This window comes from Spermophilus citellus (assembly GCF_964194105.1).
Source record: "Spermophilus citellus genome assembly, chromosome: 9".
Taxonomy (NCBI): Eukaryota; Metazoa; Chordata; class Mammalia; order Rodentia; family Sciuridae; genus Spermophilus; species Spermophilus citellus.
Genome location: NC_138191.1, coordinates 84,678,681 through 84,702,200, shown reverse-complemented (window position 1 = coordinate 84,702,200; position 23,520 = coordinate 84,678,681). Strand labels below are relative to the sequence as shown.

The following is a 23,520-nucleotide window of genomic DNA, read 5'->3' as shown; positions in this document are numbered from 1 at the left end:
TCCAGAAAAAGAGGTATGGGTGGACGAGATTGTAACCCAGGGTTTTAGTCAGCTTTTTCACTGCTATGACTAAAGGACCCAACCAGAACAATTGTAGGAGAGGAAAGGTTTATTTAGGGGCTCACAGTTTCCGAGGTCTCAACCCATAGACAACAGGGTCCATTCCTCAGGATTCGAGGTAAGGCAGGACATCATGGTGGAAGAGGGAAGCAGCTCACATATTGATCAGAAAGCAGAGCAAAAGAGAGACTCCACTTGCCAGATACAAATGTATACCCCAAAGACACCCGCCAAGCCCACCTCCATTTCAATTACCTCTCAGTTAATTCCTATCAAGGGATTAATTCACTGATGGATTAAGACTCTCACAACCCAATCTTCTCTGAACCTTCTTGTATTGTCTCGAATGTGATCTTGGGGGATATCTCACTTCCAAACCCTAACATCCAGACAGGAGGGTGAAAGACAAATGGTAGAGTTTCAAGAAGTCACCAAAACTTCTAAAACAAGAGGCCAACGGTCCACAGTGGATGACTAGTTTGAAAATAGATACCCGTGAATATAATGGGTCTGTCATTAAAAAGAAAAATACTATGTTAAAATAAAATTAAAGACTTCATAAAATGAAGGAAATGAATTTACAACATATACCCAAGTATCTGAGGCAGTTAAAATCTTTCCCCATCCTGGAAGAGATTATGTAAAAATTATTCTTTAAGATAAAGTTTAATGAATATTTACTGTGATCTAGGCACCATTTCAGACTTTTCACTTTTATTAACCTATTGGCTCCTCTTGTAGTCCTGTGAGATACATGCTATTTCTAGATAGGGAAATCAAGACACAAAGGGGTGAAGTAACTTGCCTGAGTTTCTATAGCTGGGAAATCTACATTGGTTGTACCCAAGTAGTCCAGCCCTAGAGCTGTCCTCTTAGTTACTATGTTTACTCCTCCATGAGAGAAAATACCAGCCCATGTGTATCGACTGGATTAAAAATCAGACTCCAGTGCTGTTATGTACAAAACAGTCTTTCTGGTTAAAAATTTAAAATAACATTCCAATAACTACCGTAGGCACGAGATCAGGTGGCTTCCCACTTAATATCCCCTAGTGAAATGTCCTTGTATCTGAACCAACAATGGGCACCACCACAGCCAAGCCAATCTCCAAAGGCTTCTCTTCTCCACATCTATTGCTGACTGTCCCTAAAGGCACTTCCATAGAATCAGTACCTCTGAATATGTCCTATCCCTAAAGTCATTGATGCAACCACCTCTCTCCCAGCTCACTTAGCAGGGGTTGAAATCCTAACAGGAAATGCCCATTTTTGCATAGATAGATATATGAAGGAAACTAATCTTTGATTAGTATAGGTTGGCCTCTGTCTTCTTGCTTTTGTCCTATTCTGGACTTATTATGGCCACCATAACTCACTGGATAGACTTGCCTGCCTTGTTCTTTCTTTGTTGAGCATGTCTTTTCATTATTTTTATCCCATTGTCCTAGCCACTTGCCTGTACATTTTAAGTACCCAATATTTGTTCAATGAATTATAACTTTTGTCAGATGAGATTTTTTTTCTGCCTTTCTATTTTAGATGAAATTTATTTGAACCATTTAATTCCCATGCCCAGGAAATGTCCAGATATTCCAAGATTTCTATCAACTCCCATTGTCTTTCAACATCTGAGTCCTCTTTGCTTTTGGCCCGAGTATCACTGAATTAACCACTGCATCTGTTTGGACAGAGAACTAATTATCAAAAATGATGCTACCAAATGTTTTGTAATCCAGTTGGACTATTCCACTCATTTTGAAGTAGTGTTGATGGGGAAGGGAATCATCTGAGCCCAAATGTCTAATTGTCTTCTCTCTCCTTATAGCTCTCCCTCTCTATTTCCTACCGCTCCCCCCAACCACCACCCTATGAAGCAATAAAGAATTTCCTTAGCTGGTTCCACCTTCTCAAGAACAACCCCACCAAATTCCTAGAGATGTCACAGTTCTCTTCAAGTACTTTTTAAGATTTTCTTCCCCAAAATACAGGTTCCTTTCCAAACACAAATCTGGTAAGCTCCTTACACAAGGAATTAATATCAGAAGTTACCAAGTGACAGTGGATACCCTCTTTGCTTCTCCCTACTTCTGCTCATCCAGTCCAGTTTCCAGTGTGCCTGCAAGTGAGCAGTTTTGTGTTCCTGGTGAAGAGACGTCATAAAATAGAAAATAAATTATTATAATCTCTAACACCTTTGAGGACTTAGAATGTGTCAAGAATGTGTTATAAGTTTATTTTATACATACATTTATACAGACCCACACACAAACTTAATATAGCTTAAAGAGGTTAAGTAACATGTTCAAGGTCATAGAACCATGAAATGGTGAAATCCAAACCTACAGATTCATCTTACACTAAAGCACTGAGCACCTCAGCAGAGTGTCCCCCAAAACAGCTCCCCTGGATTTTAGTTATCAGAAGGAGCCATTTGGCAAAATATGCCCTCCTTCCTATTCTCCTATAATCAAATATATGTAAATACAGAAATGAGGAGAAAATTCAGATTTTCAAAATAAGCTCGAAAATACCTCAGAAGTTTCACCTAGCAAGAAATAGTTCAGGACCACTTGCAGTGGGTGGAAAGAGAACATAGCTTCACATGTGACACTTTTAAAGTAAGACTGGGCAGACTCTAATGAAATCTCTTCTCAAAACTCGGCCAAGGCACTGCACCCCAACTTGTGCCTTTGGGCTTCAGTTTTCGATGATCATCTTTCTCTCACACCCTACTCTCAGATATCACTCCCTCAATTTGTTTTGATTTAGTTTTCCTTATACAGGTTTATTGAGGTGAACACAGGGGAGCAGAAAAGTGTTGGTTCATGATTCTTATTCTTGATACTTTAGTCTGTGTAGTCAGAAAGATTCACGGTCCTAATTATCAACTTCTTTTTGTTACAGAGGTTCACCAGATCGAGATGGAATTGTAAGTATTTAAATGACTATTTTTAATGGTTTGCACTTCAATATATACTATATTTAAGTTTCCTGCAGCTCCATTTATTTTTCTTTTCTCTCCTCCACCCCTGCCCCAGGGGAAAAAAAATAGCTTGGAAGACTTTTCTGACCTCTCACTGTTATAATTTTCTCTAGTAATTGCATGAGACATACAGGTAGTCTTGGTCAAGTTACATTTATTTGGTGTATTCACCTAAAACCCTGCCGAGGAGCAGGCAAGCAAACTAGTCATGGAAATGATGGTTCCAAAGCCAGACAGTTCATGCAGGGACTGCTACTGTCAACTGTTATTTCATTTCCAATTTAATGATGTAAAAGCTCATTATGTGAGAATGTTTTTCTCCAACAGAGGCCACAGAGTCATAAAGGAGCTGGGATCCAATAAAACTGAATGAAGCTTTTCCCCTGCCGTAGCTGGGCTGCAGATATATTTTCTATGTTAAATTCAAAATTAGGAAATGGTCTTAAAACCACTTAGGCCTGAATTTACAGCCTGAAAGAGGAACGTGTGTCCACTGGGTTTAGATTTAATAGTCACTCTGGCTCCTTGCTAGCCGCCAAGATTTCTTGCTTTTTTAAAGAAGTCTGTGGTGCACGGGCTTGGGTTTATCAGAGTTGCTTGTATGAGATTCTGCCCCAGCTTCTAAAATGACTTCCTTCAAATCTAAATCAGATGCCTATTCAGAAGGTTCAAAAGAACAGCTGTTACTGAAAAAAAAAATGGACTCACATTAGGCTCACTGGGCAGAAGTGGGCTAAAATAAGCCTGGTGGTTAAAAACTTATTTTTTTAAATCACCCTTTATAATATTATACCTAAATTGGGGTGCTAATTGAAGCTATAGAAGGAGTTTTTCTCCCACACTTGACTTGAGGTTCTTAGCTTTGGGGTGAATTTTGTGTTCATGTGGTTCTTACTATGAAATGTTAAGAAAAATAGACAGAAATTGATCAGACATTGGGTAACACTATAATCAAGGCTCTATTCAGCAGGGGAAAAAAAAGACCCAGAAGACTCAGCTTCTCCTCACCTCTTGCTTCTGGCTCAGAGCCCTCTCGTTAACTCTGTCTCAGGTACTCTTTGCTTCTGTTTCTTCTCTTTGCTTCTGGCTGGTTCTCCTCCCTGGGTCCTCTTGTCTACGCCTCTCCCACCTCTGCAAGGCTCTATTAGCTACTCTGCTTTCTATCCTGGCTGCTCCAGGACTGGAGTGCTTATTTCTTGCTTCTCTCACTCTGTCACTCTCAGTCTTGTCCTTTGTCTTTCTTTCCAAAAGCCCTGCTCATTGTCACTGAGGCCCTATTGCTACCTCACTATTCTCTGCTCTTCAGGGAACCACCCGTTTAAATCTCTAGTAAAACACACACCATGGTACCTGGTGCAGCAGCTGGCACAGAGCAGGTAGCTGAACATGTGCTGTGTTAATGAAGCCAGTGTTCATTCTGGGGACCCATCCCCCCCCAGTCCAGGGCTCCACGCCCAGGTCCCCAAGCCCTCCTTCCCTACACCATTCCAGATTCTATAAAGTTATCTAGTAGAAATTTTGTCCTCTTTATTGCTTAATTAGAAATGCCACAAATATCATTGGTCATAGGTCACTGGTCAGTCTTACTTGGAAAGAAAGGAATTATTTAATTTCTCAGGTTATAACACAGTCCTGTTCTGAACAAGACTACATTCAAAAGTTCATTTTCTCAGAACCAGGGTGTACAGCTTCATAGATAACTGGAAGTTATTAGCCCATTGCAACTTTTACCATTTGAAAATGTTAAGATTCCTTTCAAAATTTGGCCACTGAATTTTGAAAACCAGTGCTGTCTGACTGGGTTCAGATTCTGTTTGTATTAAGTGCTCAAACATCTCCACCTGATTTTCTTTCAAACTCAAACCAATTCCTTATCTGCTGACTCAGTCCACTTTTGTATGGCTAAGACCGCTTCCAAAGGATTGTCTTTTGAATGTCTGAAGTTGAAGTTTATAGTTTCACTAACATGTTCCAATAAACTACAGGTGCTAGTATGCCCACCTAGTGTTTATAAACTACTCAGCAAACACAGGGCCTGCACAAAAGCTCTAATTAGTAGTGCCCACTTAATTTCAATGTCTCCAATTTCGCTGAAGCCCATCACTGATTGCAATGCTTTTAATCACTTCTTGGAGGGGTTGTGTATATGAAGGTGGGCTTGCTTTGCTGCCCACTGGCTGAGGGTCCCCATCGCTGGCAGAGTTGTCTGTCATGGTGGTGAGACTTCAGACAGAAGTGTACAATAAGACCTTTGCACAGGATTCACTAACTTTTCCCCAAGCAGTCCCCATTTCTCTTCACAAATAAACTAGTGTTCCAGGGTCACAACCCTTGCTTGAGATCTTCTCTGCTCATCTCTATCAGGAGTGCAGGAAAGGCACAGATTTGGAACTGTCAACTGTGTGTGCTGTATGTATTGGTGACCCCCAAGAATATTTTGACCAGGGGAAAACATGGCGGAGCTAAACTTTTCATACGTAGATGAACATACAACAGTTTTATTCCGTCTTTTCTTGTATGTCTTGGTGTCTGTTCTCTACTTGTAAACTAAGTCTAAATGAGGAATAGATTCACATGGTCCCTAGTACCTGGGACACATCTTCCTCCTTCTCCCTTCCCTGACCTAGCCAAGCCGGCCTGCTGAATAGAGCCTCATTATGGGCCCCAAAGTCCACTCTTTGAGAAAGGAACCCTGCCAAGATTGGTAGGCCGTACAATTTGGCCTAGAAATTGTTTCTCCTCTGGTATGTTTGCTGACGCCATGTGATTCTTTATGTGTCTTGAAGAACAAACAGATCCTTTAACAACTTTTTTCTACATGAAAACAATCAATTCCAGCAGCCCAGCCCACATGAACCACCCTACAATAACAAAGCAGAGTGTGCGCGTGAAGGAGGAAAAAAAGTTTCGGTAAGGAAACAGATTTTAGTTTAAAATTTCCAAGGGGTTGTAGAAACAGTGAGTAAAATCCAACTTTGAATTGTGGAAAATACAATAGTTTTTATTTATTCCACTTAAGAGAACTCTTTCTTAGGTATTTCCAAATCACTTTGAATACCTGGGTTCAATTTTTAAATCAACCTTATTGACTTTATGTATTGACATCTGAATATTCATTTAAAGAATGATCAGGTATAAAATATTTGTGTTTCCTTTGTCATAGACAAAGGACAGGGATTCAAATTTTAAAATTCAAATTTTAAAAGAATATTCAATCTATAAAGAAGGCTTTTGCTATAATAAAACATCACCATGCAAATTGAGTAGTACCATTTATTAGAATAAGCACTATCTCAATAATATAAGGTATATGGCAGGACCTTGCCCTGTGGGAACCAGTATTCTTGACCAAAGGATGTAGGGTCAGAGATGCTGATTCTAGGCCAGGCTATGCAATAACTATAGCTATGTTGTCAAATGTGGTAACCACATGTGACTAGTTGTCTAGAATTCAGCCCCTAGTCACACTTACAGATTTTAAATACTTCACAGCCTCTCGTGTCTAGTGACTACCATATTTGACAGCACATAAATAGAACATTTCCAAGTTCACAGAGAGTTCTACTGGTCAGTGTTGTCCTAAAGGATCATTTACAAACCTACCTTGATAGGGAAAGGATAATATTTAAGTAGTACATCATATATTTTCAACACTTCCCACCCAAAGATCACTACATAGCTATGAGCTGACCTCAGATAAGAGGGGCACTCACAATGGAACTTTGATGAATATAATTGAACATAACTTTTACTATATTCATTGATTTAGCCCATCATATTACTGAGAATAGATAATAAGCTTCATCAAAGTAAAATGCCTATTAAAACAACTTCAGCATACTTGTGAACATCGATTATCTTGAAATAGCAGTCATAGGTTTGAGTTATAAAAGTTACTAATGTCAGGTGTAGAATTATAGGAAATACAGAGAGGAAGAAGTGAAAGAACATATTAGTCCAACTCCAAGAGAGAAAAAAAAATACTGTTTGTCGGTGAATAACTGATATTGCTTTGAAAATTAGGCCTAATTGTCAGTGGATGTTTTCCCACCTAAAATATTCTTCCCTGTTTATTCAAGGTTTTCCATTTGAAATCAATAGATTTCATCTTTACCATTATCATTACTATGAGTTGTACCTTGCTTAGTATTTGAAAAGAAGGATTCCCCCACCCCTTGGAGTCTAACCGAAAGAATTCAGGAAGGTTCTGGCCTAGCTTTAACATAGTAATTTTCACTTGTAAAACCACAGATATTTGTGAGAGTAAACTGAATGAATGAGACCAAATTACCAATTCTTCTAATAAAGACAAGTGTGTGAGTGTGTGTGTGTATGTGTGTGTGTGCCCCAAAACAAATGTATTGTTATGATTTGTAGTTTGTGTTTAGTATTTGTTATTAAAATGTGTATGTTTTAAAAGAAAAAAAATGTATAGGTTCTGCTTTTCCTTTAGCTCAATTTTCCATTGATTTCAAAAAAAAAAAAAAAAAAAAAAAAAAAAAACCTGGGAATTCTTCACTCAGTCCAAATGTAGAAATTCAGGAAATTCTTTATACATAGTGTTAGATATGTTATCAAGAAGAAACACACACACATAAATACACACAGACAATAGATATGAAATTTTTTGCACTGAACATATAGACTATCTTGGATTTGAAAGGCTTTAATTATAGAGATGATATTCTAATGGAAAGGAATTGCACAACTGAAGATTTTGAAGTCAATAATTTACCCAATCTCTTTGGTGTTGAGATAGAAATCCTTTGTACTAAGGAAAGGTTTAAAACCTAAAAGGTATATTGATATCAGTATCATGCTGATCACAAAATTCATGAGTTTACTCCTCTGGAATCAACTTAGTTCACTGGATATCCTATCATTATAAATTAAATTCTATATTGAACTCGGGTTTTGTATATGCTTTCTAAGAAGGAGCTGGAACACTTTGCAATTAAGTTATATATAAAAAAATTGATTAAGAAGGAATTTTAAAAGAATCACACATGCCAAAAAGAAAATAGGAACCAGACTTATTTCCAGGGGAGAGAAAAAAATTTTTATTATTGTGACGCAATGGACTATGTTCTCAACTGTATCTTCATAAAGTATATATGTGCAGAGTGAATGAAGCAGATTTTTAAAAAGATCTTTGTACAAGGTAGAAAGAATATTTCTGAAACAGCAATTCAATGGAGACAATTATATGGGAAGATTGAAATGATGTCCAACACAGATTGTCAGGAGCAGGACAAAGAAACAGATAGACACATGTCCTATGTTCCTGGGTGCTGGTCCATGGAAACAGGACAGAGTTCTTGTATTTGTAAATTCTAGTGTATGTAGAAAGAGTGAGGTCACCAACACATCTATTCCTTGCACCCTGTTTACACTTATTAAATTACTGCCAATTCTAAGAATGCCCAGTCAACATTCAGTAAGTGCTAGTCAATGACAACTTTTATTCTGGGTTGTCTAGTGATCCTCTGTGTATACCTGAAAAGCTTATTTCCCATCTATTTGTCAAATTGGGTTTCAATGCTTGCATTGTAGTTCAAGTGACCTTTGTGATTGCAAAATTAGAGGTCCTGTCTTCAATCCTCATGCATTGCCATTTGATGTGTCATTCTGAGATCTGCTATTGTGCAGTAATATACCATTGCTCTGTGTGCTAAATACAAGAATGTTCTTGGATAGAGCCTCCATTACTGACCCGATTTGTGTTTTTGTCTTTTGCTCACAAAAAAAAAAAAAAAAAAAATAGAGAATTTTAGCAATTTCCTTTTGGGTGATGCCAGATCCTTGCTTGAGAGCTTGTGGTCATATGTCATGATTGTACTAGGGACCAAAATAAAACTTTAAGATACTCAAGAGACAGCATAATGCTGATATACAGTCAGCTTGCAAGGAAATGTGCTCATGGAGGCACAGACCACATAGATAAGGAAAGTTCACCATTAATCCTCAAATTCTATTTTAATAATTTGATGAGAAAAACCATTTGAAAAGAATCTCAACATTAGTTTTAATAACTAGGAGCTGAATTAACTAATCCAGAGCTGACTTCCTTTATACTTTATCAAAGAATTGTTAGAAAAAATTAAGTCAGTTTTAGAAATGCTAAAAGATTAATTAATAACTTGAATGAAAAGTCTTTTAATATATTGGAACTAATTGTGTATGAGAGCAGCATGGAAATAAAAATGTTTCCATTCAAAATATATGTGTATATGGTTATATCCCCTGAAGGTATAGAGGATTTAAATTATAATGTAGGTGCTGCTAATCCTTCTGTAATTGAATAAAATTTGAATAGCCAGTTGTTAATACCCCTGTGCCTAGGTATCTTGTGAAATATTTAGGCTCTTTTACCTAGTGCCATGGCATCTAAATTAACCATTCAATTACATCAATGTGTTTCCATAATAGGCTGCTCTAATTTATCTTTCCAGGGCTGGATTTTGATAGCTCTTGCTAAATACAGATAAGAGTTAAGTGGTTTTCGTTCCATTGTGTTTTCTTTTTCTTTTTTTCATTTAAATGTTTCCCTGCTGAATTTTATTTTCAAATTTATTACAGAAGAAAAGCAATGGGGCACCAAATGGATTTTATGCAGAAATCGATTGGGAAAGATATGTGAGTATCAGAATATTGTTTTTATTTATTAAGCATTCGGCAACTTTACAATGAGTTGAGACACTCATATTTATAAGAGGTCTTAGAAATAAGTAAAAGACTTTCCATCTCATTAGGAAGTGCCTGGTGCATTTAGGATGGTGGGGAGATGAAGAGCACTGAAGTCTGCCAAACCCTCCACATACCAGCTCCATGTGGCCATAGAATAGTTCTGTGCTGGCCAGGAAAAAAAAAATGAAGTCAGTATAATAGTTACTTTGTAGTTTTGTATCAAAGATTCAAGAGTTAATTATTTGCCGAACATTTTAGTAACCTATGGAACTCACAGTAAGTATTTTTTTAAAAATGCTTTTTCTAATATTAACTCTTGGTGTTTCCATCCTGGCTCTATTTCCCAGCAGCTTTGAGGGTCAAGTCTAGGCAGTTAACCCCTGAATTTTGGTTTCATGACAACTGCTATAGCTTCTTGGTACCAGTTTTTCTCAGGGTGAATAATAATCACTTTTTGTTTCTCACAGGGTGAAGGTAAATTCCAGCTGAGACTTAAAGTTTCCCCATTATTCCCCCCAAAACCAACTAAGGTCATAACCATATACTTCCACAACAACAGCCTGTTGGATCCAGCCAGGATCCCTCCTATATTTCTAATCAGATAGAACTTTTAAATCATTTTCACATTGAAGATCATTTCTATTGTGTATTAGGTGCCCCAAATTCATGATCTCCACAAAATGCCTTTGCTCTTATCCTGTGACTGTCAGCCCAATCTTCCCTTTCATGAAAGTTACCCTTCATGTTTAAACTTTTTCATATCTGTTAGTAAGACTTTTGTTTTTATACTAAATGAGTCTATAGTTATTGAATGCTCAGTTTCAGTTATAATAGTAAATGCTATTAATCTTTACAACCTTAAAAGGCAAACACTACATTATCTGCACTTTAGAGAAACTGAGGCTTTGAGAGATAAAATTCTTTATGCTTTCCCCCTATGCAGTCCAAGCATGTCACCTTGGCAACATACTACCTGTCTTCTCTTAGGCCTCTTTCCCAGGATTAAGATCCTTTTGATATTTTCTTTATTTAACTTAAAAAAATGACAGTGGAATGCATTACAATTCTTATTATACATATATACCACAATTTTTCATATCTTTGTATATAAAATATGTTGATATCCAATTCGTGTCTTCATACATGTACTTTGGATAATGATGTCTGTCACATTCCACCATCCTTGCTAATCCCCTGCCCCCTCTCTTTCCCTCCCACCCCTCTTTCCTATCTGGAATTCATCTATACCTCCCATGCTCCCCCTTCCTACCCCACTATGAGTCAGCCTCCTTATATCAGAGAAAACATTCAGGATTTGTTTTCGGGGGATTGGCTAACTCCACTTAGCATTATCTTCTCCAACACCATCCATTTACGTGCAAATGCATGATTTTATTCTCTTTTATTGCTGAGTAAAATTCCATTGTGTATATATGCCACATTTTTTTTAATCTACTCATCCACTGAAGGTCATCTAGGTTGGCTCCACAGTTTAGCTATTGTGAATTTTGCTGCTAGAAACATTGACATGGCTGTGTCCCTGTAGTATGCTGTTTTTAAGTCCTTTGAGTATAGTCCGAGGAGAGGGGTCAAACAGAAGAAAAAGTAGACCCTAATCTTCATCATGTGGGATTAGGTCCCAACTTCCTTAATAAGACTCCTATAGCACAAGAATTAAAACCAAGAATCAATAAATGGGATGGAATCAAACTAAAAAGTTTCTTCTCAGCAAAAGAAACAATCTTTGAGGTGAACAGAGAGCCTACATCTTGGGAGCAAATTTTTACCCCTCACACATCAGATAGAACATTAATCTCTAGGGTATATAAAGAACTCAAAGAGCTAAGCACCAAAAAAAGACAAATAACCCAATCAACAAATGGGCCGAGGACCTGAACAGACACTTTTCAGAAGAGGATATACAGTCAATCAACAAAAATATGAAAACATTCAGCATCTCTAGCAATTAGAGAAATGCAAATCAAAACTACTCCAAGATATCATCTTACTCCAGTCAGAATGGCAGCTATTATGAAGACAAACAACAATAAGTGTTGGCAAGGATGTGGGGGAAAAGGTACACTCATACATTGCTGGTAGGACTGCAAATTGGTGCAGCCAATATGGAAAGCAGTATGGAGATTCCTTGGAAAATCCTTTCAATATTTCTAACAGTTCAGTTCCTCAAAATGTCTAACACCCTCTAAGTTATCCTAATTTCAAATTATTGACAAATATTTAGTTATAAGGAAGCTACTAGAGTGATTTCTTCTGTCAAAATTAAATCTTCTTACCTAGAAGAATTTTGTTGTGTTTTATAGAATTCTTTAATATATCTCAAAACAAACAGGAAGAATGATCATTATAATATCAGATTACTCATCAAATACTTACATATGACCTTCCATCTAGCAAACAAACCCTAGACTCCAGTGCTGTTCCCGGTTGGCACAAAGTACTTAAATGAAGCATAACTTCTTTTAAATGTGTTTAGGCCTAAAAATGAATCAGATCACGCAGGAACTGCTGTTGTAATTATGCATTACATAGCAATTACTCCAAGAAATGGGAACAATTATTCCAAGAAATAGGAAGAATTTTATTAGTGTATTAATTTTATTTAATACATTATATCATCCTAATTTTGTTAAGACAGATCTCAGAAAGGAATAAGCTTTAAGCAAAGGCCTAAAGTACAAGTCAAGGATAAGTAGCTATATATTCCAGTGAAGAGAGTTCCAACCAGAGGATAATACATTCCTGAGGACCCTGAAATGAGAAAGCTTTCAAGTCCCAATGTTGACAGTGGAGAAAACTGCAGCTGGAGAGGGGCGGGGGTGGTGGGCCGGGAGTATCTAAGGCTAAAGAGAGGAGCAAGAGGCAAATCATGCTGGGTCTTGTTGGCTACACAGAGGTGCTGGGTTTTTATGTTAAGTGCAGTGAGGAGTCAGAGACAGGTTTTCAGCAGGGAAATGGCCTCCCTACAGTTGCATTAAAAAAAAAAGTAATTCTGAGTTCTGAAGGAAAAGGACAACAGGGAAACCACAGTATGTGTTCAAAAATGGGCAGCTTTCAGACACAGAAAGGAAAATACTATATATGATCACTTATAGGCAGCAAATCTTAAGTCAGATAAATAGAAGAATAGAGACTAAATAGAGAAGGGTAGTTCCCAGGGGCAGGGACAGGGAAGAAATGAGAGAAGTAAGTCAAGAGGTACAAATCTGCAGTGAGGTAGGATGAGTAAGTCTAGATCTCTAATGTAGTACAGCATGTGGATTGTAGTTAATCAAATTGTATAAACTGAAAATTGCTAAAATAGTAGATTTTAGATGCTCTTACCTCCACCCCCACCTCCACACACAAAGTGATGGAAAAGTAAATTTGACTGTAGTAATCATTTCACTCTGTGTATGAGAACATCATGTTGTATGCCTTAAGCACATACAGTAAAAATAATTTGACTTTAAAAAATGGTGGCTTTTTCCATGGAATTCGGGTCCTGTTCTCACTCCATGGTCGTGATGTTTTTTATTGCTTCAATAAATGCAAAACTCATCTCCAAATCTCCTTTGTCACTGCCAGGCCTATAAGCTGAACCTCAGCAGGGCCTCCCTTGCACGCCTCATCTTCCTCCCCTGGGGGCATAGGGCATAGTCTCAAAATGCCATGTCTGACATGGGCTGTGTGTGCTCTTGAGAAATGGCATTCTGATTTCCCTTAGTTTCCTCCTGATTATTGGGATATTTTTTTCCACATATCATTTTTATGTCATTCAATGAGATAAAATGTGAGTCACCATATTTACCATATAACAGGAACTCAAATATGAAATGTTAATCCCAGTATTGCAAACTTCCTTTTATCTTTCCTTTTTCTAAAAGTAGTGGTTGTCTGCTATTAGAACTAGTTCAACTGGGAATACCAGCAATCTCCCAGGAATAGAGGGTAGAAATCTTAGATTCTTCTGAAATTTCCCTCTCCTTTTTCTCCTGTGATTGATCTAGTACCAAGAACTAGCAATCGATCCTTTCCGATGTCCTTAATGCATCCTATCTCACCACCAAAACTTGAACCATATTCTCAGCACATCTTGCCTGCATTGACGCATGTATTTTAAATTAGCTTTCTCCAGTTTCTTCAGCTCTCAATCTATCTGGAAGTATTCTTTCAGAACACCTTAAGATTTTGCATTTGCCATGTCCCACCCTGAGAGGCTGCAGCAGCTCTAGAGAGTCCAGCCTCTAGCCTGGCACATTGACCACCCATGGTCTTATTGTCCAGTCTCCTGCTGCATAGCTGTTCTCCAGTTGTCATCTCTGCTATTGCCTCTTTCTTCCCCATCTTCCTGCCATAGTGTCTCAATATAATCTGTTCCCGAACGTTCACAGGGGCTCCCTCTCTGCTCCCTCCTGTTTCAGAAGGCACATGTGAACCTCATGCCTGATGCTTTCAAACTTCACTAATTTCCTCTTCCTTCTAACACTGGTATTTTGTATTGTCATTAATTGTTGCCTACCCAAATCATTTCAATTCCCTGAGGACAAACAATTTGCATTTTGATTTCCCCATGTTGCTTAGCAGTCCTCAGCTTACAGGAAATGCTTGATAGGTTCCTCTTTGAATGTCTTCTTCCACTGACAATGTCCTTTTTTTTTTATTTATCCAGTAGGAGGATTCTCCAAGTATCCTTGAGTAAATATATAATCATATACTGCTCAGCATTTGCTTCCAGAAGTTAAAACCTTTGGCCCCCTAAAATAAGAGACTTGCCTATATCCTTACATAAAAGATAGATAGTGAATAAATGGATAAAGAAAATGTGGTGTGTATATTTACACAATGGAATTTTGTTCAGCCATAAAGAAAAATGAAATTATGTCATTTACAGGAAAATAGAGGGACCTAGATAATATTTTGTTAAGTGAAAAAAAGTCAAACTCAGAAGGTTAACGTTTTCTCTCAAAAAGAGAGAAAAAAAGGAAAAGAAAGGTAGGAGAGCAGGGATCTCATGAAAATCAAAGGGAGGAAAATCACCATGGGGTGGGAGGTGGTGAGAGAGAAAGGGGAAGTGCTAGGGAGTGATATTGGCCAAATTATATTGCTATACTGTGTGCATGTATGAATATGTAACAACAAATCACATCATTATATACAATTATAATGCACCAATAAAATGTGGAAAAAAATATGAAAAATACTCTAGAAAGAAAAATGTGCTTCTATCATTTCAAAATAATAATTGCTTAACATATACTTGTATTTTACAGAATTCACCTGAGCTGGATGAAGAAGGCTACAGCATCAGACCTGAAGAACCCGGCTATATCCTTTCTTTATTATTATTTTTAATTGTAATTTAGAATCTCAGAAAACAGTAAACTACGGTCAGGTTTTACAAAGGTGATGAAATAACCTAAGCTACTATTCCTAATAGGAGAAATGAATAAATAGCACAGAGAACAGCCTGATTGCTAACAACCAGACATTTTGCCTTGATCTATTAATAGAAAAGAGAGAGAAGCGAAAGAAATGTGTTAAAAAAAAAAAAGTGTGAATTGTGGGTACTGGGTTGTCTGCTAAAATCTGACATGGCAATGTCATTTACACTGACTGGAAAATAGCCCTTACTGTCCTCTCCCCTCCAGTTCATCTCTGGGCAAAGCATGTCACACTCTGAAGCATCACCTAAGACTCTTCACAGATGATCCAGAAAGAAAGAAGTCTTTCTCTGAGAATGAGTGAGCTCATGCATGCTTGTGTGTGTGTGTAGAGTGTAACACAACACATGGGCGATGACAGCAAAAATTAGGGTATGGATCAGTATTCTTTGAAATTCATGATCTCTGATCATATTCTAAGGAATGGTAAAGAAATCCTAACTTTTTATCTCTTTTATTTTTGTTTGTTTTGCTTTGATTTCCTGCCATCTCAGAATACTTTTGTAGTGACTATGTGCAATCACTTTTGTCATATTATACTCATCAATGTCTCCCATTAGAAGAAAGAGCTAGGTATCTTTAACTGTGTTCTACCTACCAAAGGAAAGCACTTTTATTCTTCGAGTGAATCAGAAGAGGAAGAAGAATCACACAAGAAATTCAATATCAAGATCAAACCATTGCAATCTAAAGACATTCTTAAGAATGCGGCAACTGTAGATGAGCTGAAGGCATCGATAGGCAACATTGCACTTTCCCCGTCACCAGTGGTGAGTGGCTTTTTATTTCAAGCTTTGGTGAGGTTGGACAGACAGCTGTGTTCTGCCTGTCTGCATTTAGCCCATCATAAACCCCCTACATTGGGGGCTTCATGCAGTCACCATTGTATGAGGTCTATAAGCCTCAAACAGATCATTCTAGCTTAAGAAAGTTTTTGCTCATTCAATACTGCAGCTCTTGCATTTTTGAAAATGATACAAATATATGGAATCACATTTTCTTTAATTTTCCTGCAAACATGTTTTTAAAAAAAGTCATGAAAAAATATCCAGATTTATTTCTGAAACAAAGTTTAACAATTAAGAACATGACATTCACAGATTTACTAATAGTGACTTTTAAAAACACATTTTAGTTTACTTTTTTCTCATAAAAAATACACAAAAGGAAAACTAATAAAATTGGCTTTGAAAAACATTTTCCTAGCTGTGTTCCAAAAGAAAATATTCATAAATATCATAATATAATTAGATGTAACTTGAAACTCATATTCTTCATTATATTTTATGATCAATGTTCTCATCTTTAAGATACTTCAAGTACAAATATTGACCTGTTTATATTTTTCAAATGAGTGTTTTCCTACAGTCTGTGCTTCCTTTCCCCAAATCCCATCTATTAAATTTCTTTAGTTTCTTGATTCTTTCAACATTTAGTACTTTTTCTATGGTATTTGATAAATGCCACCATTGTTATCTAAAAATAGCTGTGAAGAGTAGATGAGGGCTTTCAGACTGGCAGCTAATGTGTTCCTGACTCCCTGCAGTGTCCACCAGAGTAACTGAATAATGCTAAACAGTTTGGGAGGTGCTTCTGGAGATGTCTCAGACTTTCTAAAGGAGTCTAGTCATGCATTCTTTGAGGATGAACTTTGACCAGCTGGGGGTGAAGACCATCTGTAAGGATGCCTTCTTTACAGCATATGTTTATAACAACCCTCGTCACTTCTGCGGGTGACAATCAAAATGATTGCTGGTAGCAACCAACCATAGCAAATGATACTTCAGGTAATTTTTAATCATGTACTCATGTGCTACCTTAAAATACAGCCCAAAAAAAGAGAAGCATAAAATATATGAGTTTTCTTTCTCTTCTGCAATGGAAGATAAGGATTTTAAAATGAAAGAAATATATTTCTAGTAACAGGGGCGTATTAACACACACACTTCCACTTTTCACCTGACATCTTTCAAATTGGTTTTCAGTTACCGAATCATTTTTTTTAATTGTAAAGGTCCACAAAAATGCTAGAACCTCATTGATATTCACTTCCTTCTAAGGTATAATAAATGTAGTGGGCACTTGGAAATTATCTAGGGTGAGTGAAAAAAGGCAAGTTCACGGGATTAAATGAACAAATAAATTACTAGCATAGTCCTGGAACATAGAATTTACTAGTATAGTCCCAGAACATTTGCTGAAATCTTGTTGAACCTAAGAAAGGTTTTGAACCCCACATCCAAGACCCTATATGCCTAAGCCATCTGGTAGGTATCCCTCCCACCCAATGTGTTGCTAAAGGTGCAGCAAGAAAAGGAGTTTTCTTTGAGCTGTTCTGGAATCTGTTTTTAGATTACATGAACTTAAAATTCAGGTTCTGTTATTAAAAGACAAACAAATACTATTAGAAGACATTGTCAGTTTCTGACACTGTGTCTTAAGTCATCTCAGATTATTTAGGGGGAGTTCATTTGGAAATGAGACTTTTTTCTGATTTTTATTCAAAGTTATTCCCAGAATCAGTTGAATCCAAGGTGTTTTCTTTTGAAATTTGGAATCATTCATTTCTAACCAGTAGTGATGCTATGCTGCATGTTAGGTAATGGCTGGATGAACAGAAACAAATTTCAGTCAAGTATCATCTTGCTTGGTTGATTCATAACCCTCCAACAGTAACAGTGCTCTCTCTTACATAGTTCATTGCCTTTTAAGGCAGACTGCTTCATTGTTGAAAGAAAAGATCTTCTCTGTTAAACTAAATATGTAATTTTTTGTCCTTGGTTATGATTTTGTTCTTCAAAGGATGAACAAAGGAAAAGATTCCTCCTTTGCCAACTGGTTTTCCATAGAGCAGATAGATTTCAACTCAGAGTTGATTGTGCAGAATATTTATTAAGGAGTGACCTTGGGCTTAATACCTATGGGATGGGGTGAGCAGAGGCAGAAATTGGACTGTTTAACATGTCCAGCAACAGCCTGAGCTAATCATAGGAGATCTATGAAGCTAGAAAATGATCCTTCAGTGTTACCTTGAGTTTGGCTGAGATGAAAAACCTTTATACTGCTGTATCAGTTATAACTCTCATAGGGGCCACCCTAGGAAGGGATGTGACCTTGAGCAAGGTAGCTTTCTGTAGCTGAGGCAGACCTTGTGCTGGCAGTTGAAAGCTATCAGTATTCCTCCTAGCAGCTTATGCAAGGAACCTTAGGAAGGGAAATCCGCACTTTGGTGTCCACCACAAATCCCTGGATCTGACATAGAGCCTGATTATCATTGCCATTCAATAAATGCTTGCAAGTGAGTAAAGAAACATGAATGAGACCAGGCCAAGGAAAGAGCTCTGTGGCACATCACCTCACTCTAGCAAGGTTACTCATCCATATTTTAGGCATCTTGTTCACCACACAGTGACTCACCTAACTGAGCCCTCTTCCTCGCCTCTTTTTCTTTCTTTTTTTTTTTTTTAATTCTACTCAAACCAGTAATGCAATGCTGAATTTGAGAGACCTGGAATGTCTGCAGCATTTCCTGGATCTACCAGATCAGAAGCCCCATTAGAGAGAGTGATGGGTTTACTTTGCCCTGGCGTGTTCTTTGCATTGGCACCTAGGATTACCACCTTCATTTCCAAGTTCTTCCTGGCCCATCTGTTTAAATAATTGGTTCTAAAATTTTAGGTTACTAGGAGACAGCAATGTGGTAACATAAAAAGCAAAGAACATGAATTCTGGCAGACCTGGGCCCCAGGCCAGAACTATCTTATTCTACCTTATATGCAAGCCCCATGACTGCTCTGCAGCTTTATTTTCTTACCTGTAAAGAGCTAGGATGATAACAGTCCTGAGGGAATTTTTTTACAGATTTCATAGGTCCATGCCAGAGGTAAAGCACTTGGGTAGTTATCAATGATTAAATGAGTGAAGCACTCAGAGTATCCTAGTAACGGTAACTGACACTCTGCAGGCATTTGTTTCTTCATTACTAATCTACATATTTTTAAAAATCTTTTTCTCCCTATTTGAGGGTCTTGCTGTGCTTCCCCCACACCCCATCTCCTGCTCTAAAAACAACTCACTGTGTTTTCATGCCCTGGAATCTAATGTATATCTTGGGGTTTGAATTCAGTGGAAGGAGCCTGGGGATCTCTTGCCTACCTTGAATTTTCATTCTTAACTCAATTTGACCCACCTTTAAGGGAAATTGTTTTTAATTCAGCTTTCTCCCATCTGGATACTTATGATTCATTTTTCTTTCAATACAAATAAAAACTAATTACCCCTAAAGGAACTGAAGTATAACAGGAAAGATGACAGACCTGAACCTGGCCTTTTGCTAGGTGTGCTGTTTAGGCAAAGTCCTTTGACCAGTTTGAGTCCTGGATTTTCCCTCTCTAAAATGGGAATAACAAACACCTACAGATAGATGATTGTGATGTGTGTGTCTTTTTGATAGTACAATATAAATACCAATCCCCCAAAGAGAGAAGATAGAAACAGAGATGTGAGATGATATCTTTTGCTTCCCGTTATCCCACACAGAGTAGGTGCAAACCTCTATTAAATCATCCGACAAATAGCTTTGTTCTTAAAGAGTAAAATTATTTTATGAAAGGAACTAAATAAAATAATGGGTACAAGTACTCTCAAGTATATGCCTTTACAAAAGCAAACAAACAATAACGTCAGAATTCAACATATAATTGAATGGAATACAATTCTCTTTAAGGTAATTTGAGAGAAATGAAAACAGGTACTTATTCCAGTTGTGTTATAATTACTCAAACAAGTGAGCTCTACTCTTTCTTAGCTGGTGATCCTAGGCACATTACAAAATCTTTGCCTTGGCTTCTTTATCTGTAAATGGAAAGAATTCCCATGCTTATTTCATATTGATACTTTGAGGATTGAATGAGTTAATAAATATGTACATGTATTTATTATATTTATAAATATTTACATATAATAAATACTCAGTATATTCAGAGATTATCTCATCAGAATTGTCTGCAGACACTCTAGGTCAAATTTTTAAAAATTATCATTAATAGTGGTAAATCAGGTAAGCCAAACATCCAAAAGTCATTTGGCTCCACTATCAGTAATTAATTATCCTAAGCATCAAACTGAGAAAATACGTTAACTTTTCAGCAATGCCTATGAACTGATTTTAAAGGAAATTCCTTTCTTAAGTCATTTGAGTAACATCTACATCCCCTGAATCAGTGTGGTGCTTCTTTCTGGAAGAAAATTTCTGTGTCATGTATGCCCCCACCAAATTTGTTTCACGGAGAATGGACTTTCTTACTCCCCTTGAAGTTATTTCACCATATATTTGTTGAACCCCTTCCATGCACGGGGACCTGAGAGCCTCTAACAGAAATATTGAACAATATGTCTAACCTTCTTACCAAAAAAAAAAAAAATTACCAGAAAACAACCTATAACTAATATTACTAGCAGGACACAGAAGCTGAAAATCCCCTTGTGGCCCAAACCCCTGCCTGCCTTCCCCCTCTGGCCTCCTTTCAGCATCTCCCTGCTTCCTCACCCTTCCCAGGGTCTTACATGTAGACATCTGCATTCCTTCTGGAACCCACTTGGAGCATCATCACTGACACATCTGTAACCATGTGCTGTGCTCACTAGGTACTTAGAACCCTGTGGCTCCTGCAGTTTTCATGGAAGTAAAAAAACAAATGCTATGGTTTAAGTCTTCTTGCAATCATTTCCCTTCCTCATATGCTGCTACTGACCCTTGGTTCTGTGAGCCAAAAACACCGCCGGCTTACCTTGAGAAGTTGTGTTTTACCCAAAAATGTTTAGTTCTTTATTGATTAAGTTTTGCTCAGGAGTAAGTCTGGACCCTTTACATTCTGACTCAGCACTTTGACTCAGCTATTGGCTCCTTTTAGGAAAAGGAAAGTTTATTTGCTCACCCTAAATATTATGCATACAGTTTCTGAGTACTCACAACCCTTCGAGTGCTACTGATGGATGCCCAGCATCCCACAGTCCCAACTCTGAAGCCCACCTCCTGGCCCTTCCCTCCCAGACAATCACAGATGCTCCCTTCTACAGCACTTCATGTTTCAGCCCTTGTAACAGGAGAACCAGGCTACTGACCAGGTCTGGTCGTATGCTGTTAGGTCATATGTGATTTCTAATTTGTTAAAATGTGCTCATTTTATATTCAGACTTCATGCACCTTTGTTTCAAATGTTAAAGAATGACAACTCATTTTTTATGTGACTTATATTTCCATTACCCCAAACAATGAATCAGTCAGCAAGTACTTTTTATGTCAGTGGTAGGTTGTAATCATGCTTTTATGTGTTTGATCATGTCATGATCAAAAAGATGAAATGAGCGGCAGCACTCTTAAAGAGCAGGCCTGTGATGAGCCCTATTTTGCAAAGAAACCAGCCTCTTGGATACCAACACTGATCAAGAGGTTATTAAAAGTTTGAGGAACCAGGACTGGAACTCCCGTATCTATCCCCTTTCTGCCTAGGGAAAACACAATGTGGGGTCTAGGATTCAGTTACCTTTCAGAGCATTTCCTTTGAAGCTCAAGGGCAAATAGGAAGAAACAGGCTTTTGAATCAAATCCGTGTCTTATTATCTGCATATCCTGGAAAGTTCCTTAACTCAGAGGATCCAATTCCAAGTATGTAAAATTGGAACAATAGTTATGGACCGTCCCGGGGACAATGGCAGAAAGATGGGAATGGTGTTGCACAAGGCCCCGTGCCTTGTCACTCAGGGGAGGCCCATTCACTGTCACTTCCCTTTTAGCGGCACCCTCCAGCTGAGAGACTTGTGGGAGGCAGAAGGAAAATAAAAATAGTGAGGGAGGAATTGAGCAAAGTCAAGAGGAGGGCTGAGAGAAAAGATGTGAGAGTAGGAGGCACCCTATTCTGGTGTGTAGGCTAGTGCCTCCTCCCTGCCCTGTAAAATGCAGTGATAGGAGGAATTAAGGAACTTGATGTTGCGTTCTGAAGGAGTAATTCGTTTTAGTATTGTTTCCTGGAGAATTGCAATCCATAACAGAGTTATTTATCCAAAAACTCTGAGAAGGGGGAGAAAACTTTGAACTGGAGACAGTCTGGTGCTGTTTGTCTGTTCCAGGTGGCCCACCCACTCTCCCACCCCCAAATTGGCCTGCCAGAGAGCAAAATCCATGCATTTGCTGCTGCTTGGTAACACCACCCCCTTTCCTGTCCTCACTTTGGCAGAAGGTTCAGCACCTCGTTGAGTTCAGTAAAAACAAGGAGTCATCAGTGGGGGAGGAGAGCTCCCATCTCCTACACACCAGCACTCTCTCCCCGCAGAAACACTTTGGTGGTGCAAGGATAGGCTATTTTACTGCACGCATCCTCCTGGTGACTGCTCAGCCCCTGAAATCATATGTAGCCAGGCCGTAGGCAGGGTGCAGCTTTGGTTCTACTCATCAGGAAAGCTGTACAGGGCAACCATGATTTGAGTTGGTCTAGACCGGGCATATAAGTGTCATACGAGCTGCCACTTCCTCCTCCAAACACTCAGCAGACCTCGAAGCTAGAGGTAGTTTGAGAATCCCCCTCTACAATGAGCTGCAAGCCATTGGACCAAAATCAGCCATTATTAGCATCTGACATGAAACTTTTCTTTTCCCCCTAGACCTTATAGAAAAGGATAGATAGGAAAAATGGGTGGAAACTTTCTTTTTCAAAATATATTGTTCCTTTCCCTGTATTTTAAAAAACCACAGACTGGCTGCAAAACGTATTAGTTATGTCTAATACACATTGGCTCTCTCCTTGGTTACTTACTGTATTTTTCTGGGAGAATTCTTTGTTGCTTCCATTTTCCAACCTCTAAAATCGCAGTATCATTTTCCAAATCTTCCATGTCCACCTTACTTTGATAAGAAGACATGGTTGAGTTTTTGTATGTTTTGATCTCCTTGAAAATGAATGCGTAACACACTCAGTATTCAATCTGGAAACCCCTTAGTCATTACTTCCCCAGCTAACATTGGTTGTGGTTTCTGAGTACAAATACTATGTATTTGTTCCCCCATGTGAGGCGTAAAGAGGCAGATTTTCCTTCTTTAACTCCCAATTCTTGAGTTCTACTGCTTCAGGCAAACTGACCTCATTTATGGGGTTCGATCAGAGTGGTTCAAGATCACACTTAATTTCTGTCACCAGCTTAAAATGAATGAGACTATCTATCTATCTATCTATCTATCTATCTATATATATATATATATATATACACACAATATTGACCCAAAAAATATTAGAGTAGCCTCACCAGAACAGCAAATTCTCAACTGACATGCTCTTAATTATGATGTCAATTGTA

General features: G+C 38.0%; 1 protein-coding gene across 6 annotated transcripts in view; it reads left to right on the top strand.

Moving 5' to 3' along the window:
• SGIP1 (SH3GL interacting endocytic adaptor 1) overlaps positions 1-23,520 on the top strand; it is a 204,894-nt gene that overhangs the window by 97,442 nt on the left and 83,932 nt on the right. For all 6 annotated transcript variants that reach the window (XM_081305077.1, XM_081305075.1, XM_081305074.1 and 3 more), the window contains exons 4-8: positions 2,965-2,989; positions 5,882-5,953; positions 9,623-9,679; positions 15,001-15,055; positions 15,766-15,941. In XM_081305077.1, the coding sequence (XP_081161203.1) occupies positions 2,965-2,989; positions 5,882-5,953; positions 9,623-9,679; positions 15,001-15,055; positions 15,766-15,941 (385 nt within the window). The remainder of the gene's footprint in view (positions 1-2,964; positions 2,990-5,881; positions 5,954-9,622; positions 9,680-15,000; positions 15,056-15,765; positions 15,942-23,520) is intronic.